The sequence below is a fragment of the Oncorhynchus clarkii genome, chromosome 20, assembly GCF_045791955.1.
Source record: "Oncorhynchus clarkii lewisi isolate Uvic-CL-2024 chromosome 20, UVic_Ocla_1.0, whole genome shotgun sequence".
Taxonomy (NCBI): domain Eukaryota; kingdom Metazoa; phylum Chordata; class Actinopteri; order Salmoniformes; family Salmonidae; genus Oncorhynchus; species Oncorhynchus clarkii.
The window spans coordinates 78,487,681-78,504,883 of NC_092166.1; the positions used below are offsets into that span (position 1 = coordinate 78,487,681).

Here is a 17,203-nt window from a genome sequence, read left to right on the forward strand (position 1 = left end):
GCAAAAAAGTATTTAGTCAGCCACCAATTGTTTAAGTTCTCTCACTTAAAAAGATGAGAGAGGCCTGTAATTTTCATCATAGGTACACTTCAACTATGACAGACAAAATGAGAAAAGAAATCCAGAAAATCACATTGTAGAAATTTGAATGAAATTATTTGCAAATTATGGTGGAAAATAAGTATTTGGTCAATAACAAAAGTTTATCTCAATACTTTGTTATATACCCTTTGTTGGCAATGACAGAGGTCAAACGTTTTTTGTAAGTCTTCCCAAGGTTTTCACACATTGTTGCTGGTATTTTGGCCCATTCCTCCATGTAGATCTCCTCTAGAGCAGTGATGTTTTGGGGCTGTTGCTGGGCAACACGGACTTTCAACTCCCTCCAAAGATTTTCTATGGGGTTGAGATCTGGAGACTGGCTAGGCCACTCCAGGACCTTGAAATGCTTCTTACGAAGCCACTCCTTTGTTGCCCGGGCGGTGTGTTTGGGATCATTGTCATGCTGAAAGACCAAGCCACGTTTCATCTTCAATGCCCTTGCTGATGGAAGGAGGTTTTCACTCAAAATCTCACGATACATGGCCCCATTCATTCTTTCCTTTACACGGATCAGTCGTCCTGGTCCCTTTGCAGAAAAACAGCCCCAAAGCATGATGTTTCCACCCCCATGCTTCACAGTAGGTATGGTGTTCTTTGGATGTAACTCAGCATTCTTTGTCCTCCAAACACGACGAGTTGAGTTTTTACCAAAAAGTTATATTTTGGTTTCATCTGACCATATGACATCAAATCAAATCAAATCAAATTTTATTTGTCACATACACATGGTTAGCAGATGTTAATGCGAGTGTAGCGAAATGCTTGTGCTTCTAGTTCCGACAATGCAGTAATAACAAGTAATCTAACTAACAATTCCAAAACTACTGTCTTGTACACAGTGTAAGGGGATAAAGAATATGTACATAAGGATATATGAATGAGTGATGGTACAGAGCAGCATAGGCAAGATACAGTAGATGGTATCGAGTACAGTATGTACAAATGAGATGAGTATGTAAACAAAGTGGCATAGTTTAAAGTGGCTAGTGATACATGTATTACATAAGGATACAGTCGATGATATAGAGTACAGTATATACGTATGCATATGAGATGAATATTCTCCCAATCTTCTTCTGGATCATCCAAATGCTCTCTAGCAAACTTCAGACGGGCCTGGACATGTACTGGCTTAAGCAGGGGGACACGTCTGGCACTGCAGGATTTGAGTCCCTGGCGGAGTAGTGAGTTACTGATGGTAGGCTTTACTTTGGTCCCAGCTCTCTGCAGGTCATTCACTACGTCCCCCCGTGTGGTTCTGGGATTTTTGCTCACCGTTCTTGTGATCATTTTGACCCCACGGGGTGAGATCTTGCGTGGAGCCCCAGATCGAGGGAGATTATCAGTGGTCTTGTATGTCTTCCATTTCCTACTATTTGCTCCCACAGTTGATTTCTTCAAACCAATCTGCTTACCTATTGCAGATTCAGTCTTCCCAGCCTGGTGCAGGTCTACAATTTTGTTTCTGGTGTCCTTTGACAGCTCTTTGGTCTTGGCCATAGTGGAGTTTGGAGTGTGACTGTTTGAGGTTGTGGACAGGTGTATTTTATACTAATAACAAGTTCAAACAGGTGCCATTAATACAGGTAACGAGTGGAGGACAGAGGAGCCTGTTAAAGAAGAAGTTACAGGTCTGTGAGAGCCAGAAATCTTGCTTGTTTGTAGGTGACCAAATACTTATTTTCCACCATAATTTGCAAATAAATTCATTAAAAATCCTACAATGTGATTTTTCTGTATTCTTTTTCCTCATTTTTTCTGTCATAGTTGAAGTGTACCTATGATGAAAATTACAGGCCTCTCATCTTTTTAAGTGGGAGAACTTGCACAACTGGTGGCTGACTAAATACTTTTTTGACCCACTGTATATCTCACTAGATCAGGATATTAAACCTCCTCCATGTATATCTCACTAGGTCAGGATATTAAACCTCCATGTATATCTCACTAGGTCAGGATATTGATGCCAACATATATCCACTACTTCTAATATATCCATGACATTTGTGATTTCCTTAAGATTTGGTGATTTTCCTTTACGGTCCATTGAGGTATTTAAAACCATATTATAAACTTCCACCATAATAATAGAGTCTTGTATTGCTTGTAGGTTTGATACATTTTCTAAGAAGCATGTATCAGCCTTATTTGGACCGTATAGATTGAGTCATATCTGTGTTAAGGTCCAATAACACATTTAAAATCATTCATCTACCTTGTGGATCTGTTTTCACAATAGGATTAAAATTATTGTTAATTAATATCCTCACCTCTTTTGAGTTTCTTTGCCCATGGGAGAAGTATATTTTGCCTGCCCCAGTCCTTTTTTCCACACAACTTTATCTAAAATTGTTGAATGAGTTTCCTGTAAACAATAGATATTCTATTCCTTGTATTTTAGCCAGGTAAATACTGATTGTCTTTTCTTATCTGCAAAGCCATTACAATTGCTGCTTTTACAATCACCATTTGCCATAATGTGATACAAGTTTAAATTATATTTATCATAATCTACGTTTGTAACCTTAGCATTAAAAAGTGCCATAGCAATTGAATGTCCATGCAAGAATGCCCATACGCAGGAATGCCCCGAATTGAGGGCTGCAGTTGGACACGATTGGGTTCAGCTACTCCAGAGACGTGCCTTGACCACCAACAGTATCATGTACGCGCAGAAAAATAGATAATGTTGCAGGAAGCATAGAGAATGGAAATAATGGATAAATGAATGCATTGTGTAAGAATAAATTGATTATTGAATGTTATCGATGGACACAGCTTTGTAGAACTAAAACATACACAGCCTGCCTCTGCTCTCAACACCCGAGAACGAATCGTTCGGGTGGCTGCAGCAGCTCGCGAAGGATAGCCTACTAGGCAAATAGCCCTCGCGGCAGTCAAGCAGTTGGATTCCGCAAAGAGTCGTTCACAATCTTGTCCGGTTGCGGCCCACAACTAGACTTCGTTTCAAATATATTAATTAATAATCTTATTTGTACGCCTACTAGCAATCACAATTGCACATTGTTTGAGGCACAGTTTTATACGTTTCAGTCATATTTGACAGCTCCAATATGCCCCTATGGTGAAGAAATGGCTTTGTAGACTCATGATTATTTTTTGTTCATTGTTCGCCGACACAACAGTCAGATTAATATAATAGTTCGATAACAACGTTTACATGCGTTGCAATAACGATTTCCCTAATAATCTTGTTTATATGGACACATCTGAAATCAGGTTACTGATGGCATACTGATAAATGTATGCTCATTGATTTATTCTCTGCCTTGCAATATACTACTTTCAGTCCCCCTATCTCTTTACTTATTTACACAACTAATTGGATGAAGTGTGTGTTTGTGTGAGAGAGAGTGTGTGCGTGTGTAGTTGGCTAGGCTGCTGACAGATCCGGTTATAGAAGGTAGAAGAGATACTCACTCACTCAGAGGCGTAGATGAGAGAACAGATTTTTTTTTCCAGACCGTTGCAGTGTAAACGGTGTAGACTATTTGGACATGTACAAAGTGTCTACAGGTGGAGGAATCTGAGAGGTTGAAGTTGTGGGAAAGGAGGTCATGGTGAATGTTATGAAGAAGCTGTGACGTGTTCCAACTGTGTTGGAAAGCATGAAGCTACATATTTGGAGTGCTCTGACCAGGGCGGAAGAGAATGTGGTTGCCAAAGTTAGGGCCCTCCAGAGCATTTCATATGTAGTGGCTGTCAAAAGGGTGGAGGGAATGAAAGGTACTCTTGAGGACTCTATGGTGTTGGAAGATGGACATTATTGTGGATGTGGCAGAGGGGTTCCTGGGACTAAAAGATTTCTCAAGGAAGGAATTATAATTATCGCCATAGCCCTCATATATTAAATCTGTATTGCCTTTGCTTGTAGAAATATTCAGAGAAAATGTGTGGGAAGTTGACTGTTGACCAGGGGTGTATTCATTAGTCGGATTCTGTTACAAAACATTTAGCAATGGAAACAATTTACTTCAAACTGAAAGTTTTGCAATGAAAACCAGAGTTTCTATTTGACAAATTCAGGTATGTCCCTCCCATACAGAATGATAGAGGCCACTAGTGGCCAAAAGGCCAGTTTAGCATGGGCAGCAGCGCCATTGAGGGCTTCCACCATTTTAATGTATTCATTCATTCAACTTCATGTCCAACCAAGTCATCAGGAGGGATCAGCCAATCGTGAAGAAGAAGACTTTAAAATAGAGATGGTGTCAATGGCGCTATCCATGATGATCATAGACGCTATAATGGCACAAATTAAAACAGATGTGTCCTCTATCTATCTCTATGGTCCCACCCTGTTTTGTTAAGTTTACTCCAGGAACCCAACAGAAGCAAACAGAGCAAACCATTTTATTTTGCAAAACATTTTGCAATTAACAAGACATTTTGCAACAGACAAAACATTTTGCAACAGACAAAACATTTTGCAATGGAATCTGACTAATGAATAAACCCCAGACTTAAAATAAACTAGTAAACTATAACAGGGTGGTGCCTCCATGAATTCCGGTAATCACGTGAAGGCTAGTGCCGGCCCTGGGGTTAGGGTAAGGGTTAAGGGTAAGGGTTGGGGTTGGGGTTAGGGTTGGGGTTAGGGTAAGGGTTGGGGTTAGGGTTAGGGTTGGGGTTAGGGTTGGGGTTAGGGTTGGGGTTAGGGTAAGGGTTGGGGTTAGGGTTGGGGTTAGGGTAAGGGTTAGGGTAAGGGTTGGGGTTAGGGTTGGGGTAAGGGTTAGGGTTGGGGTTGGGGTTGGGGTTAGGGTAGGGGTTGGGGTTGGGGTAAGGGTTAGGGTAAGGGTAAGGGTTAGGGTTGGGGTAAGGGTTAAGGGTTAGGGTTGGGGTTAGGGTTGGGGTTAGGGTAAGGGTTGGGGTTAGGGTTGGGGTAAGGGTTAGGGTAAGGGTTGGGGTTGGGGTAAGGGTTAAGCACAGGAGGTTGCACCTTTAATTGGGGAAAACGGGGGTATCCAAATAAAGTGCTGCCCATCTTTCTCTTCCTAATAGCTGTAATTGCATGGATGTGTACTTTGACCTATTTGTTTTTCTGTTCTCCCTCTCAGTCCCTCTGTCTAGTCCTGATTGCTGATTGGAAAGAGGTACGTCGTCAGTTTGAGTGTGTGACTGTGGGTATGTTTCTTAGATTGTGTGGTGTGTGTCTCCCTGACTCCAGGCGACAGTGGAAAGAGAGGTGAGGCGCAGGCAGTGCGTGATGGACGTGTATCAGGAGGGATTAGTGGTAAAGATAGGCAGGCGTGTTCTCTCTCTGACGAGGCGGATTTCAATCTCTCTCTCCCAACTGTTTAAACTGCTAGTGTCTCATCTCTCTCCAAACAACTGACTGCTCTCATCTCCCATGGCTCCGTAATATTTGTGTGTGTGTGTCTGTGTGTGGGGGGGTGTTTTTATCTCCCTGTCTGTGTGTGTTTGAGAAAGTGATTCAGTCTCTCTTTCTGTGCGATGGCACTACTGCCTAAGGAGGCAGAACGATTCGATGGGCTATCTCTGCTATACTGGTATGTCCCTTTTTTAATTTGTTTTCCTTCTATTTGCTTAATCACCCTCTTCACTCTTAATATAGTTTCTCTTTTTAAGTCATTTTCTTAAATTGAAGGGTGAAAATATGTACAGTAAATTACATTTTGTTGCATCTAAAATTATACTTCCTTTCACCTCTGAGCCTTACAGTAGAAGGAGGTGCGTGCATGTGTGTGTGTGTGTGTGTGTGTGTGTGTGTGTGTGTGTGTGTGTGTGTGTTGCTCAGAGACTTGTGCAGGGGAAGCAACAAGGAAGCCTTAATGTGTCTGTTTACTTGACTGTTCTTTGCAGTGCTGTAATGTACGAGTTTAGCTGCACTACATATGTAGAGTTGGAGATGGAAGTGTATCCTATAGACGGAGGTTTATAAATGGCCTATAGCAGCTGGAGCCCTGTGACCGCTCCTGGCCAGTCCTGTCACAGCAGGAGGACGAAGGGAAGACAGATTAGCCCGTATTAAGTGATCAGTTACATGTTTGTTCTAACTGTTTGTTCTAACCGTCGATACTCCGCAAGTAACTCACTACATTCTTATAAATAAAGGACGAAATAGGGTTGTTGAGAGCAATGCCATAGGGGAACTATTTTAGTGTCTGAAGAACCATACAAAAATCCTCCAGGACTGGAATTGAATAGCCCTGCTGTAGGGTTTTAAGCTTATTTGCATATTTCCCAGGGTGCGTTTGGAGTGAATTCTAGAGTTACCAGTACCACCCATGACTGTGGTTGTTGCATTCTTTAATTTTCAGTCCTTTTGCCTTTACCAAGTGAGATCCTAAGTGAATATGTTGTAATAATGCCTTCTTTTGAGGGCCTAGTTGTACCCTAATACAATGGCCTGAAACTCATACACTGGAAAACAAAAAAATCCTGTTGTTAGCTTATGGCAGTAAATTCCATGAATTACTCACTCAAAAAAAAAGTATGTTACTGTAAATTCAGAATAAAATTTGATTTAACAGTAAATTACTGTTATTTTTACAATTTATGTTAACATACTGTACTTTTTTTTACTAGGCAAAAGAACAAATTCTTATTTTCAATGACAGCCTAGGAACAGTGGGTTAACTGCCTTGTTCAGGGGCAGAACGACAGATTTGTACCTTGTCAGCTCGGGGATTTGAACTTGCAACATTTCGGTTACTAGTCCAACGCTCTAACCACTAGGCTACCCTGCCGCCCCATATATACTTAATTTAGATATATATTTTTTTTACAGTAACTCACAGGTAACTGGCTGCTAATAAATTACCGTAAAAACTATAGGATTAGCCAATTTGCTGTGTGCTATGAAAGGTACACACATCTGTAGGCTTCAATACATACAAGAACCTTTGAGAATTCTGAAGAATTGTGGATGTCACTCAAGAACCTCACAGTTAACTCAAAAGGTTATTTATCGGGCAAGGAACATTAAGAGCTGAGGAAGAACCATTTAAGAACCCTTTTTTTTTTTGTGTACAATGACTCACTCACTACAATGTCCATTGTAGTGTTTATTGATTGTTAAGGGTTAAACGGTGTGTATGTGACACTGTAGGCTATATAAAACAAATATGGGTGAATGCATTATAGTCCTTTTGTAGGCTACAGGAACAACAGCTGTTTAGTGATCTTACTATGAGCCTTCGGAGTCTGTCTTGGCCATTTGTCTCTTGGTTAGTGTAATCTCCTGGGCTAAATTTAGAAATGTGGGCTTTTGTTGTGAACGGGGATGGGGAAGAGTAGAGGACGGAGGAAACGAGGACAATATGGGAGGGGAAATGAGGGAGGAGACACAGAAATGACAGGAGATGGAAGGGAAGAAGGAGAGGAGATAAGGAGGGAAGACAGGAGAGGAAAGGAAAGGAAAGGAGGTGGTAATGATTAAACGAGAGGAGTGAATAGGAAGGGAAAGAAGAGGCAGAGAGAGGAACCTTAGGAAACCAGGTCAGCTCTTCCTAAAGCTGGAGTGTTAACCTCTTGTTGAACCCTTTTCCTCTGCTACTTCCAGGGTCATGAGCAGGGCAGAGACGGGCCATAGAAAATACCTCTTCCCTCTATTCCTTCATGAACGGAAACCAGAGGTGGCATGCCTATTACGGTGTTAGGGACGGAGTCCCACTTGTAATTGGTCAAAATTAATAATATGTGATGGGTAAAAAAAATAAAAAAGTGAATATATTTTTATTTAAAGAAAAATATAGATGATATAGAAATGATTGGATTGTGTTTTAAATGCTAATGAAAGTGCAGTAAATGTGTACATTTTCCTGTTTGAAAAGAAAATGGTTAAATGCGGAAGACACATTTCAATGGAATGCATTCAGTTGTACAACTGACTAGGTATCCCCCTTTCCATGCCAATTTCAACTCTTTCTAAACTAATATCTGATTAACTCAGAAATATGAAGTTATTTCAGAATGAAAGTTACCTGGCTAGAAGATCATGCTTTGTGACAATGTGTTAGCTAGCTATCCCCAGTTAGATCATACTTTGTGACAATATGTTAGCTAGCTATCCCCAGTTAGATCATACTTTGTGACAATATGTTAGCTAGCTATCCCCAGTTAGATCATGCTTTGTGACAATATGTTAGCTAGCTATCCCCAGTTAGATCATGCTTTGTGACAATATGTTAGCTAGCTATCCCCAGTTAGATCATGCATCTGCATGCTTGTTGCGTTCTCCCTGGTTTCCACTAGTTACCACAGCCATATTGTTATACAGATTTTAAGAAGAATAAATTGTAGAAATAGGACGGGTTTATGACTCTGTAGCTGTGGTAACTAGTGATGACCATTCTCTCTGGTGCACTCGTTTTGTTCATGAGCTGGCTGCTCGTTCTAGCACAATCTAATCTGTTCCAAACAATGGCAGCATGTACAGCAGTAGTCATTCGTTTTTTTGACACGCAAGATGGAAATAGGTATAGTTATGCTGTTGTTCAAATTCACAGATCGCTTTATATATCTTCTCAAATAAACTACCTGAAGTTCGAAAACTTGTCATCATATTTCTGTCATGCTGCTTTGTTGACAACACCAACCACCTGGTGCTCTGGGTATTCAGCCAATCAGTTGCTGCCGCTGACGGAAACTCAGGAAACCAGGTCAGCTCTTCCTAAATCTGGAGTGTTAACCTCTAGCTGAACCCTTTTCCTCTGCTACTTCCAGGGTCATGAGCAGGGCAGAGACGAACATGCCGACACTCCATCAACTTCTGAGTACTTATATATCATTTTCCCATTGACATCAATGAAAGATTTATGCACATGCTTTAGTTAAGCAGGGATCTGTTGTAAAAGCATTCCACAACTCTAAATCGGTCCATAAACTGACAAGGTGTTGGATGATGAAAGCTATAGGATAGCAAATGTGGGTAGGTCTGCTATGACAAGGCATTTATTATCTAGCAGTTTGTAACAGGCAAAAGTGACGCTACATTAGCCGTTACAGGTTAGGTACTGTTTGGCGTAGCACAGAGAATTTTCAACCAACCTTAACTTGGTGATACTTCCTCAATTCTCGACTTGCAAGACAACCGATGTCTTCTAAACGTCCATGTCTAGTTGTCTAATGCTCCGTTATGAAATGAAATAAGTTTTTTGCTTAATGAAGTAATCCGACAATGTGTACGACGCCATCTTGTCTATTTAAAATCTTCTCTCGTTGATTGAGACATCATCATGACATGCAGCATTTTGAGCATGACACCCACCTGTCTCAATAATGAGGGAAGATTTTAAATAGACAAGATGGCGTCGTACAAATGGTTGGATTACTTCATTAAGCAAAAAACTGATTTCATTTACTAATGGCGCGTTTTCTAAATTCAAACAAACCCCCTGAAACTAGACATTAACTTTTAGAAGACATTGGTTGTTATCCAAGTCAGGAATTGAGGAAGTATCACCAAGTTAAGGTTGGTCAAAAATTCTCTGTGCTACGCCAAACAGTACCTATCTGACAACTGGAACTGGAGTAATGGTCTGACCAGGTGATATTTTTTACATATTTTTTTTTATAGACCAGTTCATGTTTTGAATAGTCAGCACATGCAGCAGATGTCATATGGCCCTTTGGTGTGTATATCGTGGCTCCCCCCCCTCTCTCTCTCTCTCTCTCTCTCTCTCTCTCTCTCTCTCTCACTCTCTTTCTCCCACCAAGTTTTAAGATTTAACAACAAGTCATACATTCCTGGCAGACTCTCTTCCCCCTGGTCAAGAAGAAAGAGAGAGGAAAGAAACCAAAGAGCTTCTCTTTGTTCAACTCTGTCGTGATGTATTGATTAATGTGCTGCTCGTCGATTGATTAACGGTTTATAATTACGTGATTAAATGAATAAGGCAATTATTAACCTGTGGCACCATGGGAAAGTTTTTAGCTTTATTGAGTTTCTATTTCCCAAATTAACTCAAAAGAATATCAGAATATCGATTTTATAACAGTCGCTAATTAGTCCATTCTCAGTCTCATTCTGAACGTCGCATAATCCAGGACTCTGCTCAAACCCGAGTCTCGCCAAATAAATCCCCCCCACACCAATTGAGTTGATTATTTATTTGCTAACAAGCTACAAATGCTAATATAAGATACACAAACACACAGTCTAGGCTATGGATTAGAATTTAGTATGATAAAACAGGCCACTAGGGGGTCAATACAATTTGACACGTGTTACACAAAATGGGGAGAAAAATACACTTGGGTGCATTTGTCAGCTATGCTTATTTGAACCCTAACCTTGCCCCGAACTGCTGCTCTTATGGGTCAGAATATAATGATGTAATTACGTGTTGAAATTGTCCAATGGGGTGTCTCTGCGTGGACCGGATTCCGACTTCTCTAATGACTGTCCATCTTCAACCTGGTGTCACTCTGTTCTCCTCACGATGTCAGTGTCCTTTCTCTTAGTGGTCTGTTTCCTCGTCCTCGCTCTGAAAAGAGGTCTTCTGAGGAGGGCTAATCAGCCGTGTGGAAGGTTCCAGCGTGGGAAGGAAAACAGTGTAGACCCACGATTCCTTGGAGAGTGGTGACCAGGTGGTCCTGCTTGAATTCACACCCTTTAGATACAGCTACTGGTCTGTAGCATAGGTTGTTAAAAGGTTCCTTTGTCTTCTTCAACCTCGTGTTGCGTTTTGGGTTTGCTGACCACTCAGACCTTGGCTGCAGCTCAGGGTCACTTAGTCTGATATGTTAATTCTTAACTCACAGGTTTTATACCCTCGGGTCAGGAATGGGCATTTTCGCCTTTAGGGCAGTTCTCTGGGCGTACCAAGTTATGAGGATTTTACTCAGATCCAATTTAGACAAATAACTTCACATTTCATCTTTAGAAAAACATTCTCTTTGATCTGGACATTTTCCACACAACGTACAATATGCAAACATCAGGCACATACTAGGAAAACTCTTAAAGTTACAATGTATTTGTTATAACATCGTCCTTTAACTTTTAATATCACAACAAAAATGACATTCATTTTATATTTAACTAGGCAAGTCAGTTAAGGACAAATTCTTAATTACAATGAGCCTAGGAACAGTGGGAACAGTGGGTTAACTGCCTTGTTCAGGTGCAGAATGACAGATTTTTACCTTGTCAGCTCGGGGATTCGATCTAGCAACCTTTCGGTTACTGTCCCAACGCTCTAACCACTAAGCTACCTGCCGCCCCATTCATTTTCATATTCCATCTATTGCCATTTCCACCATTGTGGCTGACGAAACCTATTGTCCCAGAGTCCATTTATTGCTTGTTAATGTTCTGAGGCCGGTTCTCCATAGTGAGAGAACAAAGGAATTTTGCCCCCATCTCCATACCTCTCGATCTCTTCCCCTCTGGTGGGTGTGAGAGATCTCTCCGTAGGATTGTGGTCCACGGTAACCTAACCAAAGCAGGCCAATCATGACAACTCCTAATCCCCCATATTGGAGGATTAAACAATATTTATATTTTTGAGAATGTGGGAATGGTCCGTTGGTATTTAAAGTACAATCCTGTCGAAGGTGTTTTATTTTGTGACATCAGGAAGGACAGTAGCACAGAATAACGGTAGCTTTGGATGTGTACATTTCTCAGTTATTAGTTTTCTATTTGAATGTTGTGTAAGATATATGATTGAATATGAAACTATTTGTGAGAAGATGTAATGTCATGTTGTCCTTCTATAGGAGATACTTGTTTAGTTATAAAGTTTTAACTAGTCAATGGTCACACCCTTGTGAGCCCAGACATCACATTAGGCATTATAGAACCCCCCCCCCCTTCTTCCACAGAGTGTAAAAACCCACTTCCTTCAAAATTTATATTAAGTCAGAGAATGTCTCACGTTGGAATGGCTACAATTCTATAGGCCGCGGAGACCATACAGCTGTAGTTGTGACTACACGGCTGGAAATTGTTAAACTCTGAGACTATCGATCACTAAAGAATAAGAGCAAACCTTAGATGTATAATTACTAAGCTGCAGCTGGAAATTACGTAAATCTAGTACAAGAATAGTGAGAACTGTGGAAGCATCTATTCAATGCAATGACCATCTGTAGACCTGACGTATCCATTACATCAGACACTATCCAGAGCCGCGGAGAAAGCTACAACCACAAAGGACATTGTGACTTCTGGGAAAGTTAACCAAAGACTCTCTGATGATCTGACTCTCCAGCAGACGGACCGGCGATTCCAACAGAGAAGACGACAACGACATACGGGCGTAAATATATACATTGCAATTATTCTCGAATGAGCGGCAGTTCATGTGTAAATTATTAGCATTTCAATTAATATAATTATCAACTGTGTGTAGTGAATCCATTTTGTCTTTCCCACTCTTTCTCAGTCCCCACCCCTTTCCTTTGTCTACCAAGCCTTCATATCGGTATCGTCAGCTAGGGACTTTTTCTTTGCATCATGTAGTAACCCAAATGTCTACTGTTTGTTCATGTAATTCTGTGTGATTATTTAGCTACTTAGTAAATAAATAATTAAGCCAATTTGTATATCGCCGATTCATGATTTAGGCTAGGATTCGTACAGATATCCAAGTGTTTGCGACATTCAGTAATGAACTGATGAATTAATAATAATAATTCATTAATGAGCGACTGTTTTGATAAGATATGAAAATATCTGAAGAGTTATATTTGGGAGTTTGACACTATATACAGTGCATTGCGAAAGTATTCGGCCCCCTTGAACTTTGCGACCTTTCGCCACATTTCAGGCTTCAAACATAAAGATATAAAACTGTATTTTTTTGTGAAGAATCAACAACAAGTGGGACACAATCATGAAGTGGAACAACATTTATTGGATATTTCAAACTTTTTTAACAAATCAAAAACTGAAAAATTGGGCGTGCAAAATTATTCAGCCCCCTTAAGTTAATACTTTGTAGCGCCACCTTTTGCTGCGATTACAGCTGTAAGTCGCTTGGGGTATGTCTCTATCAGTTTTGCACATCGAGAGACTGACATTTTTTCCCATTCCTCCTTGCAAAACAGCTCGAGCTCAGTGAGGTTGGATGGAGAGCATTTGTGAACAGCAGTTTTCAGTTCTTTCCACAGATTCTCGATTGGATTCAGGTCTGGACTTTGACTTGGCCATTCTAACACCTGGATATGTTTATTTTTGAACCATTCCATTGTAGATTTTGCTTTATGTTTTGGATCATTGTCTTTTTGGAAGACAAATCTCCGTCCCAGTCTCAGGTCTTTTGCAGACTCCATCAGGTTTTCTTCCAGAATGGTCCTGTATTTGGCTCCATCCATCTTCCCATCAATTTTAACCATCTTCCCTGTCCCTGCTGAAGAAAAGCAGGCCCAAACCATGATGCTGCCACCACCATGTTTGACAGTGGGGATGGTGTGTTCAGGGTGATGAGCTGTGTTGCTTTTACGCCAAACATAACGTCTTGCATTGTTGCCAAAAAGTTCAATTTTGGTTTCATCTGACCAGAGCACCTTCTTCCACATGTTTGGTGTGTCTCCCAGGTGGCTTGTGGCAAACTTTAAACAACACTTTTTATGGATATCTTTAAGAAATGGCTTTCTTCTTGCCACTCTTCCATAAAGGCCAGATTTGTGCAATATACGACTGATTGTTGTCCTATGGACAGAGTCTCCCACCTTAGCTGTAGATCTCTGCAGTTCATCCAGAGTGATCATGGGCCTCTTGGCTGCATCTCTGATCAGTCTTCTCCTTGTATGAGCTGAAAGTTTAGAGGGACGGCCAGGTCTTGGTAGATTTGCAGTGGTCTGATACTCCTTCCATTTCAACATTATCGCTCGCACAGTGCTCCTTGGGATGTTTAAAGCTTGGGAAATCTTTTTGTATCCAAATCCGGCTTTAAACTTCTTCACAACAGTATCTCGGACCTGCCTGGTGTGTTCCTTGTTCTTCATGATGCTCTCTGCGCTTTTAACGGACCTCTGAGACTATCACAGTGCAGGTGAATTTATACGGAGACTTGATTACACACAGGTGGATTGTATTTATCATCATTAGTCATTTAGGTCAACATTGGATCATTCAGAGATCCTCACTGAACTTCTGGAGAGAGTTTGCTGCACTGAAAGTAAAGGGGCTGAATAATTTTGCACGCCCAATTTTTCAGTTTTTGATTTGTTAAAAAAGTTTGAAATATCCAATAAATGTCGTTCCACTTCATGATTGTGTCCCACTTGTTGTTGATTCTTCACAAAAAAATACAGTTTTATATCTTTATGTTTGAAGCCTGAAATGTGGCAAAAGGTCGCAAAGTTCAAGGGGGCCGAATACTTTTGCAATGCACTGTAAATTACATTTTTACGTGGTGCCCCAACTTCCTAGTTATTTAAAGTTACATGATTAGTTTAATCGCATAATTAAATTGCACATAGAGAATTGATTCAATAATATACAGTCTTCACATTTAATGATAGTCCAGACACGATACAGATATACAAGAGATATATGATGAACACAACAACCTATAAGTTCGTGGACTGGATCTTTATTCTGGTTCAGTACCTGTGGTGTAAAAAAAGTGGTTTCTTTTCATGACCAATGTCATCCAAGTAAAGCACAAATTAGTGAAAGGTCTGGCCGCCAAATATACGGAACAGGTGCTGGGTACATAGCACAAGCTGAAGGGCAATAGATTAAACGCAGAGGTCAAGCAGCTGTTGGAAAAAGAAAGCCCCAATGATCATCTGATAGGAAGTCTTCTGAAAGCTTTCAAGTCAAGACAATAGTTGGAACTGCAGTACATGGAGAACGTAAACAGCATATAGCCACACTGTCTGGACCACAGATGTACTGTTGTATTGACTGTCAAATATAATGCTCCCGCAGTTTATTGTGCCAGAGCATTTATCAGTGTTTGGGTATCAGTGTTTGGGTATAAGTACTGTGTATTTTTGTACACAGCACTTGCAAGTTATTGGATGTGCATACACTACATTTGAAATGAATTGTATTGACTGTAGTCATCCAATGCCCTAGTTTGAACCCAAAGCTTTGTCCTCTGTTTCTTCCTGTATCTGTCTGTTTGTCCAGAGGATTACCTCCCAGCCCTGTCCTGTCCTCCCAGGTCTGCAGATTGGCAGCAGTGTTTTCCAATACCTAATGCACCTGTTTAGACTGTAATTACTTTTTTCATAATTTAAAAGATCTAAAAGCTCTTTGCTGCTGTAAACCATTTACTCCCATCGGTGACGCAGCATGCAACACACACACACACACACACACACACACACACACACACACACACACACACACACACACCCACACACACCCACACACACACCACACACACGCACAAATACACACACACACACACCACACACCACACACATACACACACACACACACACACACACACACACACACACACACACACACACACACACACACACACACACACACACACACACACACACACACACACACACACACACAAACAATTAAGGCCAAGAGTTTCTCCTGATCACATGATGTGGCCTGGAAAACCTTTTGTCCGTCCTCATACAATGTTCACGTCCAGCATAATGGCATTAATTCTCAACAACAAATCTTCTTTTCAGATTGGGTAAGTCCTTGGTTATTACTGTCATATGAAGCATTTTAATGCTGTGAATGGCTCATAGGGAGATTGGTCTGGACAGCCTGAGCTGATGTGATGCTGCCAGTCAAAGTCCCTGTGAAGAGATGAGACGGTGTGTTTTTGTTTTTCCCCTGATGCTGAAACCCTGTCAGTTTGTGTCTGGCGGCTGCTTCTGACCCCACATATACTCAGAACGCACCGACACAAACTCTCCACACACACCTGCAGCCGCTCTGGAATACCACACTCGCCTCACACACTCGCCAGACACTTTGGTGGCTCCGTAGACCACACACTCCCTACACACACACTCGCCTCACACACTCGCCTCACACTTGCCAGACACTTTGGTGGCTCCGTAGACCACACACTCGCCTCACACACTTGCCAGACACTTTGGTGGCTCCGTAGACCACACTCCCTACACACACACTCACTCGCGGCGGCTCCTGACACATTTCAGCTCGTCTGTAAAGCCAGTCCACAGCTGGTTATGGAACATATTGGTGTGGCTCTGGGAACCTATTCTAACGAAATCCTTTGGACAATGATTCAATTACATCTTGATACCGGAGATGAAAGCTCATCCGATGAACCATGTGGCTGTGAGAGGTCTCTTTCTATCTTCCTTTATCTCTTCCATTCTCTTCCTCTATCCGTCATGAGCCTTCTTTTCTTTCCATCCACGAGGGTTTAAAATAATATTTATTAGTTAAATGGGTAAACGTTGGGGTGACGTGACCGAGAAGGTATTTGTGTGTTCCAGGACCGTCATGGGGCCTCACGGCATCAACCGGGCCATTGAGAGACTGGAGTTCTGCGACTGCAAGAAAGGACTGGGTCAGTATACATCTTGACCTCTAATGTAATATGCATTATGAATGGATGTAGCTATAGTCTATATATGTTTTAATCAGCTATAACTGGGGCCCAGAGGTTTCCCTGGTCAGATTATGTAGTCAAGGAAAAACTCTTGGCCCTAGTAACGAATGATTATTATAGCAAGTCGAAGGGCGACATTTCCCTCCGCAAAAAGAGCTGTGCAGTGAGCTAACGCACCGCAACATTCTAAATAGTGGCAGCTCCGATACTGCACCTCTCAATTGCTCTAAAATGTGTTTTCTGCTTAATAGATTTCCCCTATAACCTTTATCTACTGGGGTTCATATAAGGTGTTGCTTTTGTCTCTTGTTCCTCATCCAGGGGTGAAGATCATCGGTGGCTACAGAGAGCAGACACGTGAGGAGTTTGGGATCTTCATCAAGCGGGTGTTACCGGGAGGGCTGGCTGCTCAGGATGGTACGTTACTTTCTGATTGTTGTTGTTTTTGGCTAATTTAGTATGTTGATAAATAACCTCTATTACAGATGATGATGATGGCAAAATGCTCTCTTTTTTTCTCTTTCTTTTCCTCTTTCGCTCTCTTTCCCTCGCTCTCGCTCTCTTTCCCTCGCTCTCGCTCTCTTTCCCTCGCTCTC

At 41.3% G+C, this 17,203-nt stretch overlaps 1 protein-coding gene across 1 annotated transcript in view; it reads left to right on the top strand.

The window, feature by feature from the left end:
* The first annotated feature begins 5,435 nt into the window (after nt 1–5,435).
* The window catches only part of LOC139375709 (syntaxin-binding protein 4-like), a 125,909-nt gene continuing 114,141 nt past the window's right edge, over nt 5,436–17,203 (top strand). The window contains exons 1-3 of the mRNA XM_071117519.1: nt 5,436–5,633; nt 16,492–16,565; nt 16,929–17,024. Of these exons, the coding sequence (XP_070973620.1) occupies nt 5,578–5,633; nt 16,492–16,565; nt 16,929–17,024 (226 nt within the window). The 5' untranslated portion in view covers nt 5,436–5,577. The remainder of the gene's footprint in view (nt 5,634–16,491; nt 16,566–16,928; nt 17,025–17,203) is intronic.